General features: G+C 37.3%; 1 protein-coding gene across 8 annotated transcripts; it reads right to left on the reverse strand.

Moving 5' to 3' along the window:
* Positions 1 to 1,497: 1,497 nt before the first annotated feature.
* Positions 1,498 to 17,228, reverse strand: GABRA6 (gamma-aminobutyric acid type A receptor subunit alpha6). Of its 8 annotated transcripts, none has more exons than XM_036848542.1 (9): positions 16,817 to 17,228; positions 16,499 to 16,647; positions 15,842 to 15,909; positions 13,658 to 13,848; positions 13,490 to 13,572; positions 13,037 to 13,180; positions 12,473 to 12,625; positions 10,995 to 11,254; positions 1,498 to 2,587 (listed from the first exon to the last, which is right to left on the reverse strand). In XM_036848542.1, exons 1-9 carry the CDS (start codon positions 16,852 to 16,854, stop codon positions 2,312 to 2,314), a joined length of 1,362 nt encoding a protein of 453 aa, XP_036704437.1. In that variant the 5' UTR covers positions 16,855 to 17,228; the 3' UTR covers positions 1,498 to 2,311. The 8 variants fall into 8 exon arrangements, with proteins under 8 accessions (XP_036704437.1, XP_036704438.1, XP_036704436.1 ...); XM_036848543.1 differs by having other exon boundaries at positions 16,499 to 16,617; positions 16,817 to 17,227; XM_036848541.1 differs by having other exon boundaries at positions 13,658 to 13,878; positions 16,499 to 16,617; positions 16,817 to 17,226.
* Between the last annotated feature and the right edge of the window lie 1,799 nt (positions 17,229 to 19,027).

The following is a 19,027-nucleotide window of genomic DNA, read 5'->3' on the forward strand; positions in this document are numbered from 1 at the left end:
ATAGCCCTCTGCCTTTTCATCTTCTCTATCTTTCTGTAACTGTGGTTTCTGGTCCACAGGCTGCAGGATTATAGTTTTTCTTGCTTCTGTTGTCTGCCCTCTGGTGGTTGAGGCTATCTAAGAGGCTTGATGGGAGGCTCTGATGGTGGGTAGAGCTGACTGTTGCTGTGGCGGTCAGAGCTCAGTAAAACCTTAATCCACTTGACTGTTGATGGGTGGGGCTGGGTTCCCTCCCTGTTGCTGTGGCGGTCAGAGCTCAGTAAAACCTTAATCCACTTGACTGTTGATGGGTGGGGCTGGGTTCCCTCCCTGTTGGTTGTTTTGCCTGAGGCAACCCAACACTGGAGCCTACCCGTGCTCTTTGGTGGGGTTAATGGCAGACTCTGGGAGGGCTCACGCCAAGGAGAACTTCCCAGAACCTCTGCTGCCAGTGTCCTTATCCCCACGGTGAAACAGAGCCACCACTCGCCTCTGCAGGGGACCCCCCAACACCAGCAGGTAGGTCTGGTTCAGTCTCCCCCAGGGTCACTGCTCCTTCCCCTGGGTCCCGATGCACACATTACTTTGTGTGTGCCCTCCAAGAGTGGGGTCTCTGTTTCCCCCAGTCCTGTCAAAGTCCTGCAATCAATTCCCACTAGGCTTCAAAGTCTGATTCTCTAGGAATTCCTCCTCCCGTAGCCAGACCCCCAGGTTGGGAAGCCTGACGTGGGGCTCAGAACCTTCACTCCAGTGGGTGGACTTCTGTGGTATAAGTGTTCGCCTGTCTGTGAGCCACCCACCCAGCAGTTATGGGATTTGATTTTACTCTGATTGCGCCCCTCCTACTGTCTCACTGTGGCTTCTCCTCTGTCCTTGGACGTGGGGTATCCTCCTTGGTGAAGTCCAGGGTCTTCCTGTCAATGATTGTCCAGCAGCCAGTTGTGATTCTGGTGCTCTCGCAAGAGGGAGTGAGAGCACGTCCTTCTACTCCGCCATCTTGGTTAATCCTCCCAATGTGAGGATTTAAATAAATGTATACATTGTGGAATGATTCCCTCCATCGAGTTAATTAACATATCCATCATTTCACGTATTTACTTTTTTTTTTTTCTTTTTGGTGAGAACATTTAATTTCTGCTCTCTTAGCAAATTTCAATTACACAATACAGTGTCATCAACTATAGTCACCAAGTTATACATTAGATCCTCAGACCCCATTCATCTTATAACAGAAAGTGTGTTGAGTGAGCAGAAAAGAGATGAAGGATTGACTTTTTTTTATATATCCTCTATCTTTATTTTGCTGGTTACAGAATTCTGGGTTGAAAATCATTTTCCCTCAGCATTTTGAAGATGTTGTTCCATTGTTTTCTAGCAGGACTGACTATTTGAATACAAATTCACGTCTTTTTTTTAGAGCTGGGTGACCAAGCCTGGCTGTCCCATACCTTCTATCTCTCAGAATCCCCAGGGACACTAACACTGGGGAGGTAACCACTTCATTTCCCCATACTTAAGGAAACTTCTGAGCTTTATTAAACAGACCCAGAGAAGCATGTTTATTGTTGTTTTGTTTAGTGATACACTTAGAAAGGTAAAGAATAAGAGATATAAGAACAGTCATAATATACAAGCCTTCTACACTTCATGGAATTATGAATGAGCATATTATTTTAAAAGGAGAGCTTAATGAGATAAAACAACACTGTACTGCAGTCCAACTAAAGCTATGTACAAATGCATATATAATTTATGATCTATGTATACAAACACCATATTTTATTGAGATAAAATAGCACAGCAAGGTTAAAAACAAATGGCTAAGCTCAATACAGGCTTTACAATGTCACTGAAAGCCATTTTACTAGCATAAAGGCCTCCAACATGCTGGTATTAACCTACTGATAAATATTTAGACTATTTATATTTTGTTCTCTTGAGAACTAAGCCAAAATAAACATTTTAAGGCAGGCTTTGGAAGTGTTGGCATTTCTTGTTTTTATTTGCTTTGTGGTAAATGATATTCACAGTGACAATTAAAATATTGAACTGTGAAGGACAAAGATTGGCAAATTCATCTTGAATCCATTTTATCCTTTTATAAAATTTTCTCTAATGTGCAGAAAAGTCATATTTTTCAGCAACCTTCACCTTCCAATTTTGAAGAGTAACATTATTGCTTTTTTTGCCCATACATGCTTACTCAAAGCTATGTGTTAGAGATTTTCAATTTTGATTTCATGTTCAGAAAAGCATCTATACAAGTCTCATTGCTATTTTTAAACATTCAGAAAATGAGAACTTACAGAATGCAGGTTATTATGGCTGCAAGCTATTCAACACTGCTGCTCACTTCCATCGTGTCTTTGGAAAGATAAACTATCCAGTATACAAGGTTGAATCCTGCAAATGCAACTGGGAAAAGAATCCGAGAATACTGGTCTATTTTACTGGTACCCCCAAAGGTAGGAGAGAGAGGTGGGGGTGTGACAGGTGTTGACTGTAAGATGGGAGCTCTTGTGAGGACTGTGCTGGCCTTGGGGGATGGAACTATTGGCAATGTCAGAGAGGTGATTCTTTTCTTCAGATGGTACTTGGAATCAGAATGCTGTAGAGGAAAAGATACATATATATTCAGCCTGGGTAAAAGAATAGACATCACTTAATCATTCATTTTTTCATCATCGACAGATAGTTATTGACTACTTACTACATAAGTTAAAATATCAGCAAATTCTTGATAGTAATTGATGGTGCTACTTTTCCAAGAAAGTGGTAAAACAAATTTTAAAAACATCGATTTGCTAACATCCAACATCCTATAATTTAATACATCAGCAATTGATGCTAAGCGTGTTCCATGCCCCAGAAACTGTGTTGAGTGTTGTACCATTAGGAGATAAGCTAGGTTATAAGGGCTTATCCACCCACCACCCCAGTTATGCATAAACCTATAGGGCAGTGGGTATGGGCAATGAGAGGGAATTTCATTTTGGAATGTGTGGGCAATTACTCAATACAAGAAAATAACAGCTCGGCTAAATGGTATCATTCTTCTAGACACATTCCCAGCCTATAGCCTGATCTTTACCATTCATAAATTTGAACCAACTGAGGTATCAAGAACAGCAAAAAAATATAAAGGTGCTCATGTACATCAAAAGCCAGTGACAAAATAGAAATACCCTTATATTGAGTGGGATGACTGTTCTTCCCTTGAAATATGACTGCCTCTTGGTCCAGAGTTCTATATTGAGAGCTTTCTGTTTTCCATTCAGAGCTTCTCACCTGGTCTCCCTCCATCTTAAGTTACCAAAGTCATACATTTACTAACCTCAGAATTGTCATATGTTCTTTTCTATCATGAGATTTTCTGTTCCACTGAAATCATAAGACAACCAATCCTAGTCTTGAAAGGGATATTCAGTGCATTAAGTAACATGAGAAGGCTGAGGTCCAGATGTGGGAAGTGCTTCGCCCATAGTTTCACAGCCCGTCATAAACCACCTTGGTCAATCTCACTGCTTGTTTCATCCCAGCATTTTCTCATCTTTAAAGTATTGAGCCTGGTTCAGAGACTCTAATTCTGTTTGCTTTAGACTCCTTTCATAATGGTGGAGACTAGGGGGCTTCCTCTGATTCTTACCTTTTCTCGTCTACGGCCTATAATAATCACTCTCCTTGTGGACAGGTTGTCCTTGCTGGGTCCCTGCCTTCACACCCTGGCTGTACATTAACCCTGCTCTTGTAAAACTGCCTCGTTTTCTCCCTGGCAGCAGAATCACCACTTTGCTGCCTGACGGGGTGTGTTACTCATGTGGACACAGACTCCTGGAGCTTTAGACAGCAGCCCCCCAGCAACAGGATGAGGCCGCCACCTCCCCTGTGCTGGTTGAGCCACAGGACCAGAATTACCCACTGACGTGGTGACATTTGGACTGCGGGAAACAACAACCCCGAGAACCTCTCCTCTCTATACTCCCATCCTGAATTTTGCTTTTGATTTGTCATGGAGGTTTGCCGAGTATCTATAATAGTCATCATAGAGAGTTCAAGTCCACTGTGCTTTTAGGGGCCGTGGGAAAATCTGTTTCTTTACCAAAAGCAAAAATAAATCAGTATGAAGTCTGATTTGACATGACCATGGTGAATTTCAAGCAAAGAATATCTTTATTTGTTATCTGTTGACCCAGTATTAGGCTAGGCACTCTGGACAGAATTAAATAAATCATAGGTATTGGAAGTAGAAGATAATTTAAAATAGAAGAGTGCCAAGTCTACTGATCTTGGATAGGAAATAAGTGACATTTTCTATTAAAAATATGTGACAACCCAGGACTACTGTGCCCAGGGTCACTAGATAGTGTGTGGATAGGACCAGAGTAGTGGTATTTTGGTCTCAATGCATGCTACCTGTATTAGAGAATAAACATAGCATTGTCTGCCAAGAGCTTTCTATCATGTTTCTCAAACTCTGATTTGCATTTTCATCTATTATATATGTTATTAAAATATTCTCCACCTGAAAGAGCAAAATTTGTCACTGTTTAATTCTTCAGAAAGAGTTCTCCTCCTCCCAGATATAAGGAACATTAAAATATTTTACTCTAGTAAATTTTCTAAGGATCATAATGGAAAAAAAAGAGGGCAAGGCTTTAGAGCAGATTTTCTTTCTAAACACGTCTTGATTTTTAATAGCATGCATTGTCTGTTTCTTCCTTTTTTAGGGAGAAAGAGGGCAGACATGAATAAGTTCACTGAGATGAAAAAGTGATTGTAAACCATAATCTAGCATAAAAATGTAAGGCATTGTTTTATCTCTCTCTCTCTTTTGGAGATGTTGGGAAAATTTATTTGTCAATCTCTTGGCATTGTCACAGTGTCACAAATGACTTAATGAAGATTGCTGAATAACCCTTGTCCAGAGTTAAGCAACATCATTCACCACCTAACAGCATGAGAAATTTATGCACAATGGCATTAGCCTGGAATTAAAGGTCTCCTGCAGTAGGATTCCTCTTTTCCTCATCTACTTCCCCAGACAATCTCTATGGAGGGTTGCTTAGGAGTTAAGAGGGCAGCAGAGTCAGAAAGCCCTAGACTGCAATTCCATAGATACTACTTAGCTGCTGTATGACTTAGACATGCCTTAGGAGTCACTGACTCTCCCTAGGCTTACATTGAAATCAACTATACTTCAATAAAAAAAAAAAAAAAGAAAATTAAAAAAAAAGAAAGAAATAAAGTTAGGGACAATTTCTGTTTCAGCTCTAAAGTTTTCTTCTTGTCTTTAAGAACTTGAGAAAGGAAATGTGTCTTTTCTCTGTACAGATTTCTACCTACCTAACTGTTACAACTCTCTGCTGTCATCACCTCTTCCCTGTAAATATTATTTTTGTTGTGCTTTATCCCCTTTCCTGACATGAAATCGCCTTAGTGGTAGAGGGCATATTATTCTCATGTGTAAGTGCTCCACAGTGCCTAGCCAGCGCATAGAACACAGTGAATGCTTAATAAACATATGCCGCATCAACAAATGAATGAAAATCTAAACATTTCCCAAGACTTTTTAGAGTAGTCAGGCAAAGAGAAGGGAACAAAACGTTTTATGATTATTTTACACTATGTTTTAGCATATTGTTGATATTACATTATATTATAGTTACCATATCTAAATGCTTACCATTAACAAGCACTACATGGCACCTTGCATGCATTATTTTGCTTATTCCTAGGAAGAATCTATAATGTAAAAATATTACTTTCATTTCAGAGATGAGCAAATGAAGGTGTAAGCAGAAAGCTCACACAAGTAATAAGCGGCAGTACCTCACTCAGTCCCTCTCAGATGCCTAAGATCATACTCTTCATAACTATTATTTTTTCTTTCCATCAGCTTTAGGGTTTAGGACATGGCTTCTCAACCACAGAGGTACTGATACACTGATGCTTCTTAGTTGTGGGGACTGTCCTGTGCATCGTGGGGTGTTGAACAACATCCCTGTCGTCTACCCACAAGACGCCTGTAGCACCCACCTCCTCAGAGTTTTGACAACCAAAAATATCCTTGTTCCTTGACAAATGTCCTCTGGGGGAAAATTCACCCACCACTGAGCTTCACTGGTTTAGAATTACACTGTCTCATTGCCCAGCGATGGCTGGGGGATTTCTAGCAGGCAGCAAATACAAGGTGCTCAAGGAAATGCCAGAGGGCTGGCTAACCCACACGCTGGATAATCAGCTCCTGGATAATTGGGAATCGGCGGTGTAGGAGACTGGACACCTAAAATTTAGAAGAATCGCCCTGAATTTCTGAAACGAAAAGAAAGCCAGTATTACAAACCATTCAAGCTACAGGTTTGTGTCAGATCCCGCCTGCTCCATTGTAAGCTCAGCAGCTTCAGTTGATGGTAAAATAGGCTTTTGTCAGAGTCCAGATGAGGGCTCAGCTTGGGGCTGTCACTGTTTTGAGTGGAACACCTGTGGTTTTGAATTTTTCCAGGGCTCCCCTGCTGCTCAGTGCCATCCTGCTTTGGGTATTTTTAGAGCACTGTTTTGTTTTAAGTAACGCCATATTGCAAAGGTACTTGGAGTCAAACTGGACTTTGTGACAATCAGTTATTTGGTATAGGGATGAGGCATTTGGGAAGTACTTAGAGCAATTCTGATACAGCATTTAGTGAGTCTAATATATTAAAGAAGAGGGGGCAACGGGTTACCTCTTAGGAGAAATATTCTAACCAGGGCTGCATTACTCAAGGGACAAACAAAGTATGTGCTTTTAGAACCAGCGAACAGGGGCACCAAAAACAAGAGAAAATATTTTTGAAAACGTTTATTATTTGACATTTTTTAAGCTACATATTAATCATTATGGAGAAAATCAACTCTGTCAAATGTCCTCACATTTATTTTACAGCTGGTAGAATTGAGGAGCAGAGACAATTCCAGAATGCCTGCAGAGAAGCAGCTTATTGGTAGCAATCTGGTGGGTCAGTGGTGCTAGTGGCATGTCTGAAAACCATACTGGAATGTTTGGAGGGTGCAAAAAGGAATATTGGATGGCGATTTGATGGAAGGTATAGGGAAAGAGCCAACCGCCTACACCCCTCATCTAATCCACCCCACCCTCTCTATAAGTCATATGACGGCGCTACCATGGGGAAGGGACATCATGATCTTTCTGGTGTTCAGAGTCTCTGATGGTCTTAATTCAACTGTTAATTCTTTGGAGTAATGGTAGTACTGAAAGAAATCTTAGCACGATTTGGAACAGGGGAGGTAAATCTTTCAGTATGCTATGATTCATATTTTTCTACACAGGTGAAGGGCAACATAGTAATGGCCCAGCAGACGTTCCAACCTTGAAAAGAGTACAGAATGGACAATATGTCTTATTTCCCTCTCTGTGCCCAAGTTTCTAACAACTGACTTAGAGTTTCTAGAGCAGGGCCAGGCTCGTCTTTCTTTTCTCTGCCTAGGTATCACGTCCTCCACAATCACCCCTCCAGACTGAGTTAGGTCTCATGGCTCGCTTGTGGCTTTTTTTCAACCTTCTATACATCTCTAACCACAGCCTTTATCACAGTATATTGTCATGGCTCCTTGAGTAGTTTCCTCTCTTCCTGCTCAACAGGCAGCTCCATGATGGAAGAGGCCCTATTGATGTCACTTACTAAGGTAGCGTCAGCATTCTACAAAGGGTCTGGCAAAAAAGCACTTAACAAATAAAGGCTTATGGTATGAACAATTTGATGAACACAGAGGTACTCAGTAAATTGGTGTCAGCTGAAAAGAAAAAATAATGTAATCAGTATAAATATAGTTATTATCTTGACCAATTAAATTTTGGTCAACTTAGTTTGTAGGTAATTTACCAAGAACATCACACGTTCTGTGAAAAAGAGAAGCCACATTGGATGTATTGATGGGTAGGGGGCCAGGGGATTCATTCTTAGGAACATAGTGGTGAGGGCTTAGATTTTTAAAATAACAAGAAAACTAGCAAAACATCCAGAAAGAGATCAAAGTCTAAACTAGGTCTTATATATAAAATAAGTCTACCCCAGACACGTAATAAGCTCTGAAACAGAAATACAGGAATAACTCTCTAAAGCCAAAACAGCATACCAAATAAAAACAATATGGAAAGATACCATATAAGCAGGAAAGAAACTGTGGACAATTTCTTCTCAAAATCCAAAAATATAAAGTCTCCACTTACAAATGCCTTAAAATAAGAAAGATTATTAGTCTATAGAGCACTTCTGAAGATTTAGTTTTAGATGTCTCTTCAGGTGTTAGTACTAGGCTTTAAATGCCTGAATTTCTTTGTTATTATAATAAATTTCAAGGTCAAATTCAAAGTGATAAAGTTTTCACAGTCATTCTAAGCAGTTTCCTGTGAAAAGCAATGTGCACATTAAAACATACAACTTAGAATCACATGAAATATCCAAGCACTTAATCTCATTTCAACTTTACCACATTGGTTTGCTATTTCAATGTCCAACTTACTCAAATAATGTTATTTTGATTACAACTGAATAGGCATTTTAAAATGTCATGGTATTTGAAAGAAAAAATGACCTTGCAATCATAATATACCATTGTGCTGTATAAATTCAAAATGTGTAATTTATGTTTGTTCCTCTATATTATATAAGACAATAGCCAAGTTTTGACATAAATAAAACTGTACATGTTCTATGTAATCATCTATATTTTTTGATGCCTACAAGGTTAATATTGTTAGGTTTGGTTACTTTTGTTTTTATTTTTACATTTTGACTTAGCCTTTCGGAAACAAAATTCTCCTTTTCATTGCCTTGGAATATTTTAAGTGGAGCCAGGTTTAGAAATGTAATTTTTTGTAGGGAAAAAAGTCAACTTGCAAGGAAAAAAATACTTTGAGATGATTTAAATGCAATTTTTTATCCAGCTTCCCAAAGGACCTGCTCATTATATGTTACTATTTTAGAACTATTAGAAGATAGTTTATATGAAGACCTGAGATCTTAAATTCCATCTTATTAATAAATTATACCTTTAAAATAATAGACTTAGGGAACGATACCTCTATGCTTTCTCTAAGAATTTGAAATCATATTCTTCTTAGTAATATATATTTTAAAAGAGTTGAAGTAAGGAAGTTGGTCTTTCTTTTTGTCTCAATATCAGATCAATGACTATATTCAAAATCACTTTTCTTACCCTCTTTGTCATGAATTTCTCTTTTTATTTTTACTGTGCTTCTCAAGTAAGAAACTGTTAAATGGAATTATGATAAATATTAATTCTTCTTCCTTTCCAGCTATATGTTAAGATAATATATGACCTTTAGACAATATGTCAATTATATACCTATGTAAGTACAGATAGGTTGTAACATAATCACTTATTTTTACAAACAAAATAATTCTCAAAAATATTTTGAATTTATCTTTTCTGAAAAATATAATTTTCAAGTCTTTTGAACTGGGTCTTTAACATATTTTTGTTACAAAATTTATATTTTTGTGAACTTTCAAAGCACACACACATATATAAAGAAAACATCATTAAATTAAGGGAAGAATTTTGGGAATAACCTAACCTACATACAGAAAATGTTTTACCCAGTGGTATGCACTCTATTATATTTCAGTCTTTGAAAAAGTGTTGGGGAGGTTAGGGCCTCAGCCTCTGTAAATCTGTGGATATTAGGAGTTCTGGAATCAATTCCTAGTTTTTCTACCAACTAGTGCCTAATGTTTTCCTTCTCAGGCTCTGTTTTTTATTTGTAAGTGTAATTGGACCAGATTACTGGATGGCAAACTTTTTTTTTTTTTAAAACAAGGTCTAATTCAAGAAAAAAAAAATCTTTAAATTATGTATTGTCACTTTTCATGGGACTGGTCTTATCCTTTAGAGGAAATGTAAATTCTCAAACAAGTTTCTAAGTTTATCAAAGAGAAAAGTTTCAATACAAAATTATCTTTTAAAGCCAATAAACATTTGAGTCTTTGGGAAGTAAAACACACATAGCTTTATAATTTTTATCATAAAATTTAACCAAGAATTAACTGGGCTGTATGTGGTTTTGCGATTTGGAAATAGTCATGAGAATTGATCAGTTATAAAGAAATTTTCAGTTCAAAGTGTCTGCATTACTTGATTTTGCAGAGCAAAATTTTTCTGTTTTCAAGAGCTACTGTTTAGAGTTTGTTTTGAAATAAAAATGTATACTTATCAGTTCTATAATCCATTTTTTAAAAAGTAAGTGCAACTTAATTGTTGTGAGAATTTATTCATATGTGAAATTGAAATTTGGGGGCACATTTATGACCCTTGAATTATTAATGCTATCATTTATTTTTTATTCAAAAAAACTTTGGGGACCAGAGCTTAGCCACAGCGAATCTAAACTTAATTTTATAGGGATTTCTCACTGATTGTATCTCAAAAAAAACCACATTAATATACATAATAATATGTATATTATATACATATAACATGAATGTGAACATGAGAATGTTTTCACATGAGTCAAAAACTTGGCTTATGACTCAGCATTCATAGAACCTAATATACACATCTTGCCCTCCTGAAATAAAGCAGCAAGTGGATTTCTAACAGAAATTGTCCATAGGAGTCCCTGTTTGTTTCCTTCAGACTCTGAAACCTCATTAGGAACTTTTTTTTTTTTTTAACTTTATTCTCCCTAGTCAGTATAATGGAACCTGTTCAAAGGAGACATCTAAAGGCTAAGAATTTTCTGTCTCCTCTGAGAGCTTGCAATCTGCCAGTATTAGTGAGGATGATGAAAGAGGAATACCAAAAGTTTAGAGCAAAGATAAATGAAGGATTGTTGCTTGGCTTTTTTCTGTGAAGCTGGAGAAGAAGTTGGCCTTGGAACCAAAGTTATGTAACTCATGCCCCACTAATATTACTTTTGGACTATCTAACTGTTTGTGGTAACTATTCTGGCTGCCTTTTCCTATATGGTAGGTAACATTAGAAAAGTAAACAATTACCAAAACAATCTCAGCTTCCAAGGGTTCAGTCGCTTTTGCTATTGTCACTGGGGGTGAGGCTGCAATCTGTGCCTTCCTTTTGGCCTTCTGTGTCTGAAGATTGGTAAAGTAGTTGACAGCTGCGAACTCAATAAGAGCAGAGAAGACGAAAGCAAAGCAAACAGCTATAAACCAATCCATGGCGGTCGCATAGGACACCTTTGGCAAGGAGTGCCTGGCACTGATGCTTAGAGTGGTCATGGTTAAGACAGTGGTGATCCCTAGAATGAATGAAACAGAATGAGAAATGCACTATTAGCATTTGCAATCCAATAACAAGATCAAATGGGAACATTGCTGGTGGAGAGGATTTTTGTTACAAATGTATTTTTTGTTATTATTTTATTATTTTTAATTGTTCACAGTTATCATAGGCATTCACATTTTGGCTTCCTTCAAAACCTAGTGTGGTGATGTGTATTATTAATAATAATATATTATAATATAATAATAGCAAATTATTACATAACTAATACAACTTTGAACTTCTGATCAAATTTAATGCTGATATAATCTTTCATCATATTTAATAAGTCTATTTGGTGTGAATAATAAATATAAATTAGATTTCTCAAATTTTTTTATTTCTAGCTTGGTTTTAAGATAAAATATTTAATCATGAGAAAATAATTTAATTACTCATCTGCCAGCAGTTTTCTGTCTTGGAGGATTTATATAATTCAAAGATGGTAAACATCATTATATAAATATTCTTTTATAACTTGCAAAAAGAGATCTATTTTAGTATGGTAAATTAAAAAGTCAAAATTCATCTGAGATTTCAATTAAACTCAGGTCTTCCCTATGAACTACTAAATTTATAATCACAAAAACTGAGAAAAATATTGGATTTTGTTACAAATGATATTTTTCTGTTATAGCTCTTTTTCTTTTTTCATTTTGTTCCATCACACTAGTAGTGATTATATACATCATAAATGTAACTAAATATTTAGGTTGAACCATGGGGAAACTGGTGATATTTAACTATTTTTAGACCTAAAAAATGGCAAATTTTGTTAAGATCCAACCTAATAAAAGTGAGATATAATTCATGTATTTGTGGGTTCAATATCTTAGCCTTTGTTGTCATTGCTTTACATGTCAGTTTTTAATTTTCTGCTTTCTTTTTTTAGTTATGAAAAAGCAAATTGAGTTTAAAAAACAAAGCAAACCAACAAAAAAACAACTTTCCTAAATAGGGCACGTCAAAGTCACAGGAAACCAGCCAGAATTCTTGCTGAGACTAATCTTTTGTTGATTCACCACACAACGTGAGATAAGATGAGGGTCATTTTGTATGATACATGTGTCAATGAGATAGGAGTTTATTTCCTTTGTGGGTTGAAAAAGTGCACTGGTGTGAGTATTCCCCTAAAATACACAAGCAATGTGAGCTGGAGTATGACAGAAAGTAGAGCGCAAAGAGGGAAGCATACCAAAGACAGTTCTGGCCGGAACAGACTCCTTGTTAATCCAGAAAGACACCTGGGAAAGAATGACCGTCATAATGCAAGGAGTATAGATCTGTATCATAAAATAGCCCATCTTCCTTTGCAAGTGGAAATAAACTGTCATTATTACGTATTCACCTGTTGGAAGACAGGTATATCAGGATTATTGCTGTTGACAGTGTGCAGAAAGAATGCAGCTGGAAATAAATCTTGCAGATCTTTAAATTAATATGGGTGGGAAGAAAACAAGCGAAGGCATTTTTTCAATGTATGACAAAGCTGCTCAATCAGCAGATGATAGATACATCAGCTCATTGTTTTCTGTGGGGTTCTTGGTGTCATATACATACAAAACTTCTCACTCCAAGGCTACACAAATCTTTATATGCACATGGTTGCAAAATCAATTTTAAAGAAAGCTACTCATCACTTTAAAACAACAAGTTTAGCTGAGGATGGATAATGCAGAGGAAAAAGAAATAGATATTTTGAAAATGTGCACTGGAGTCACCATGCAGGATTACATCCATGCATTGGTCAAATGCTTACCTGTGTTAGATTTAATTGTCTCACTAGATACTGTTTGTCCAATCAGATCATACTGAAGGAGACTTGAAGATTCTTCTGGGACTTCCACTGAGTAAAGTGGTCCTTTTTTCCATGTATATATGATTTCACTTTTGGGGTAAGCATCTGAATTTTTTAAACAAATTAAACAGAGAGGTAAATCTGGCTAATTGTGTTTTTTTTTTTCTTTCAAAGCAAATCTTGTTCATTATAAAAAGGAGATACAAACAAATTTTTTAAATGATTTTCTTTAATCCTGGTGACCAAAACCTCTGACTGTATGATTGACAGACATGATTAAGTAAGTTAATTCCTGGAATCATACTGAGAACGTCAGAGTAATATTTCTCTTTTGCTTTCCAGTGTCTGACTAAAACCAAATAATTATGTATTTTGAATGCATTATTTGACTCTCAGGAGCTTTTTGTAACTTACAACTCCCAAACTTGAGTGGACAAGCATGTCCATCCATAGGAAAGTTAACCAGCCTCATAGGACAGTCAGCGTTGATGGTAAGCCTAAGGGACATTGAAATAAGTGGTTCTGAGTTAGTATGATGGACAAGTAATTTGGGCAGAGGAAGTAGAATTGGGGAAACCTCACCTCATGGTGTATAGAATTGTTCCATTCTGCATTATTCTGAAGAGTTTGTTAGGAGTTGTCATATTGTGAGCAATTGATTTTTTGCCATTCCTGAAAAAAGTGTCAGGTGTCCAGATTTTACTGACCATCAGGTTATTCAAACTCAAAATCTCAGCTGGCCCCCCAAACTTCAGCCTCTCATCGGTCCAAGTCTGGCGGAAGAAAACGTCCATTGTATACTCCTGAGACAAAATAAGAGATTCATGCATGCTGGGCAGATGGCTTATTAAGAATAGTTTATTCACTAGCTTACATACCCAATCCTAACACTTAAGAAACGAAGCAACTTTTTATGACAATAACCTATCGGGGAAGCGATGATTTCAGTGAATTATTATTTTTTCACACTCTAAGATTGTAATATTATTATAAAAGATAGTGTTGTATTGTGCAAACCTCTCTCTCCCACCTTCACCCTCCTTAACATTCTTCCTCTTTTTCTATCAGTCATCCGTCTCTTCATCTATTGACCTATTGAGTTCTCCCTCCTTAATTTAGAAGAAAAATAGAAAAAGATTTAGTCTAGGTTTTGTGCTGACCTTCCTACCATCAGTGAGTCTAACCATTCCCTTAGCAGCTTGTTCACCTTCAAAGGTATCTCCAAGCAACATGGTACCACTTAGTAAAGTTCCAAGGATAGGGAAACTTTACTTGATAAGCATACTCTTGTCTGCACATCATGATTATTTTATACTGTTCTCAGAGAACATAAAAGCAAATGTTACCATGATTACCCAAACAGAGCATCATTTAAGCATGCATAATCAAAATTATGAGTTTTAATTTGTGGCTTTTATGAAATAACATTAAAAATCTTAAGAGTTATGATAAGGGCCTTTGCAAAAGTCAATGATAAATAACAACTTATAATTATGTCAAAATATTGCCAAGAATTGCTTTGCCTACTTTATATGTTCCTTTATGAGACCTATTACTGCAAGTGGTGATTCTATTTTAAAAATATAATTTGACACACAGTATATCCATATAATGATGATCCAGGCTATAACAAGCCTCTCCTGTACAAATACAAGATGTGTGTCTTAAAAAAGAGACACATGCATAAAATAAAGTCTAAGTGTCCCCAGATTTCAATGGTACCGTAGAATATGGTTGTGGTTATTTATTCTTGGGGTGAGTCAGTACTCAAATGAAAAATATGATAGTTAAATAATTGAGAATTCTGGAGAATGCTGACTCTAATTTCTCTCAGGTCTTAAGACATTTATCTCTTAAATAAAGTACTCCTAACTCTCTCCCCCTCTTCCGTGTTGTTTTTTCTTACTTCTCTTCTCCTGCCCCCCCTTTCTCTTTCTCTTTTACTCCTTCCTTTTTCCCTTTTTTTATTCCTCCTCCTTTCCTTTCTCCTTATCTTGTCAACTCAAAAAGCAGAAGATGAAAGCATCTAATAACTGTTTATCTAGAATTCCATTCCCCTAATACATTTAATGCACCACTTTAAAGAGTTACATTTTTCTTCAGTTTTAGTATTTATATTTTACTTTTAGGGGGAATACTACCTGAGAAATATGAAGGAATATCATAATATACTTTGTTCTAGAAGGCTGGTTCAGGTTTTCATTGCCACTTACTATAAATACCCTCTTATGAATCCTATAGCCATCTGTACCTGGAACAGCATCCCCAGAACACCTACTGGTCCATTTGCAAACATAAAAGGTGGAATGCATTAGTCTTTCCAAAGGACTCCCTTTACTGTTTTAATAACACATACCAAGAAAGATGTACTGCCAAAACAGCTATGTTTTAAATTTAATAGATATTCTCAATATACACTTATGTAGCATACCATCTTTGCTGGTTTTTCTTTTTTCTCCTCCAAAAATTTACTAGGACTTCATAAAGATGGGGAAAAATCTTCTCTTTGTAGGGAAGAATAGGTGCATGATATGTGGACAGAAGAGAGGATATCATCATAAAAGGCCCCTCAGATTAGTGTCCAAGCAGAGCCTTTAGTGAAATGTGAAGGAGATTAAGCCAGTAATCTGCTCTAATGGCCATTCCTTCCCAGCAGGAGCACACATATTGCTTTTGGATCTGGAGCCAAGTTTGGTAACAATGCCCCTTATCATTCATTCTCTCCCCACTAAGCAAAATTACTCTCCTCACTCAGAGCTCACTCACCATCTCCACATCTGACACGGGCCCAAAACTTGTTACGTAAATGTCTGTTTTGACTTCAGTGACAGCACCTGAAATGAGCCCAGAGGGATGGGGACAATTATCATCAATGATGTTAAGGGGACTGAACTGAACAACTCTATCACAAAACCCCTTCTCATGGCCAGAATCTGCAACCCATCCTAAAGTAATTCCAGCAGCAGGAATCCTTTGGATTTTCAACTCTACAAACTCACACCAGTTGCATTATTTTGAATTTATTCTGGCAAAATTGCAAAATTTAAGGAATGGAAGAGAACTAGGTTAGTATTCTAAAGAAAATTACAACAATAATTAACGTTTAGTGATAGCATTAATGGGACGAATGCTAAAGAAAGTGTTTTATATGGCGAATCTCATTTTACACTCAAATGCCCTATGAGGCAAGCACTGTTCATACACCCACACTACAGTTGAGAAAGCTGAGGCTTAGAGAGTTCAAATGACTGGCATATAAGGTTGCGAATTGAGGAAGGGGCAGAGACTGGATGGGAACATACACATGGTCCCTCCCCAGGCCCTGCAACCTGCCACTCTGCTATCCTGAAGCCTGTGTGCCTTGGAATGGCACTAAGGGGGAAGAAAAGTACAGACGTTTGGTCTAGTAAGGATGACTCTCACCTCCAAATCCTGGTCGCAGCCGATTGTCATAGCCTTCAAGCAAGTTGTCCAGGATCCGACTGATGTTTCTGGAGTAGACGTTTCCTTCATCTTCAAGTTTCCCTAGGGCATTTTCTACCCTGTGAGTAGACAGTCCATGACCCTCACTCCTGGCCTCAGAGAAAATAGGCTGTTCATTCTAGCCTCGTCTACCCCACCACACATACATGCCACACCACCCAGGCTGCTTCCATGATTTGGTATAGAAGTCACCCAGTGGGTGTGTGCTTGCCCTTTTCTCCGAGCTAAAAGGAAAAATCAGAAAAAAGTCTTACTCACCACAGAATAATGTAGAGCCAGGGCAGAGGCGATGCCATCCTGCAGTGCACTGAAATGCCCAGTTCTCCCTCCTCCTGGGTTCTCCTCCTCCCAACCAGCTCCCTGTTGCCAATTAACTAGAGCAATCTCCCGGACCACTCATAGCCCTTCTTGTTTGTGTCTGGCCGGTAATCCGGTAGGTGAGAATGTTGCCAGCTAAACTTGAAGGGTTCCCCTTGCTCTCTTCACTCTCTGTTCCGTCTTTTCACATGGAACAAGGTGGTTTGCGGTCTTAGAGTACGTCCTAATGGACACTCAGCCTCCTCTGACTGACTTAGTTGGGAAATGAGAGTCTGAAGGGACAGTGCATGGTCGGAGAGCAGTGACGACAATCGAATAAGGCATAAGGGGAGATTAGATGGGAGAAATCCACTGCTAGTTTTGGCATGGACTTCGCAGGGCCCTGTGAGGAAATCTGGAAGGCAGTGGCATCTTGCTGATTGAGATTATGTTCCAATGGGCTCAGCATTTATTATTTCTGTGGTTCACGGAAGGATTTCTACATGGCTCTCACTGCTTAAAATGTCTAACAATATTGGGATCCTCTCGGATTCTCTTTCTGATTTCACCAGGTTTATTGCATCAGATGCCCCTTTCCTCTCTATTTAAAAATTGGACCTCATTCTTCTTTGGAAAAGCATTTATAAGACACCAGAATTACATCCCCACAGCTCTTGACCATCTTGCTGTTGGATTAGTGGTTTTTTAAAGTGTTGAATATTTCGCTGATCCTTCTTGTCAAAGGTGTGGCATCTCAAGCTTAGATACAAAGTTCTACCACTATCTTTAGAAACCTGGCCAGTTTCATGAATGCTGCCTATAAGAGACAGTGTCTGGAAATAGCTTATTAAGGTTCCCATGTAGAAATGCTGTAAGAATTAAGCATCCATAGATAATGGTTAATGATGATGTTGCTGGCACTATTTTATTAGGCTTGCCACAGGTCAAAAGCAAAATGTTTGAACCCAAGAAATAGCATTCTCCGCCCAGTCTGGTAAAGGAAAGTTGGAGTCAAAGAAGTCTCTTTAAACCTTAAAATTGTAATCTTTAAAAAAATAAAATTAATAAAGTATTGTGAATATATATATTTAATTCAGGGACATAAGAGCAAGAAGCAAATGTCTTCTTCACCATCCTCTGGCCCAGTGTCTACCTAGTTCACAGTCTGTATTTTCAGCACAGTCTGTATTTTTAGGTTCTACAGAAGTGATGGTAACTTGATGCCATACAGCACAGTCTTAAGAGTTATTTCTGAAGACATAAGTCATTTGAGAAACATCAAGAAATTAGCTACAAACAAAACAAAACAACAACAGTGAAAACAGAACAAGTGCAAGATTTCTTACAAAATATATTTTTTAAGATTACCGAATCTTAGTTATATGGAATTTTCTTTTTCCTCATCAAAAACCTGAATTCCCTCCAGCATTCCTGGCAACTGGTATTCAGCATCTGATTTCTCACATTGTTTTACTTGTGCTGAGTTGAAGCCTGCACCCTGGTCCTAGTTCTCACCTTTGAAGCTACACAAAATAATTTTTCAGGGAAAACCTACATGACAGCCACATAAACAAAGATACCTATCATGTCCTCTCTAATTTAAGCTAAGACTCCTAAAATCTTTTTTTGTTCATTATAGAACCTGGTTTTCATCTCTCTTCTTATTCTTTTCCCTCTACTTTAAAGTTACTACAACTAATCACCACAACATATTTGCAATTCCCATTGATTGCACTAAAACCCTAAATATCTGATGCTATTAAATAATTCTCTGTTCATTTTTACTGCAACTTATTATTTTTATTCATCATAGGACTCCAAAATATGGATAAATAATCCCTGCAACTTTGTATCATTTTTTTCTATCATTATGTTTACTATCCATCTCTGATTTGTATCATCCTCAAACTTAGGTTTCTAAGACTGAATATTTTTTCATGTGGTAAAAAAAAATAATCATGGTAAAAAAAAATAATCATGGTAAAAAAAAATGATCATGGGTGAGATTATGGGAAAAAAATTGCAATATGTGCATTTATATACATATTCCTATAGAATAAGCATGTTTTTCTCCTGAAAATTATTTATCCAAAAAAGGAACAAATGATAGTTGTTACATTTGTCTCTAAAGAGAAGATTAACATACTTGATTCTATTTTCGGATGGGTTTTA

The sequence above is a fragment of the Balaenoptera musculus genome, chromosome 3, assembly GCF_009873245.2.
Source record: "Balaenoptera musculus isolate JJ_BM4_2016_0621 chromosome 3, mBalMus1.pri.v3, whole genome shotgun sequence".
NCBI lineage: Eukaryota > Metazoa > Chordata > Mammalia > Artiodactyla > Balaenopteridae > Balaenoptera > Balaenoptera musculus.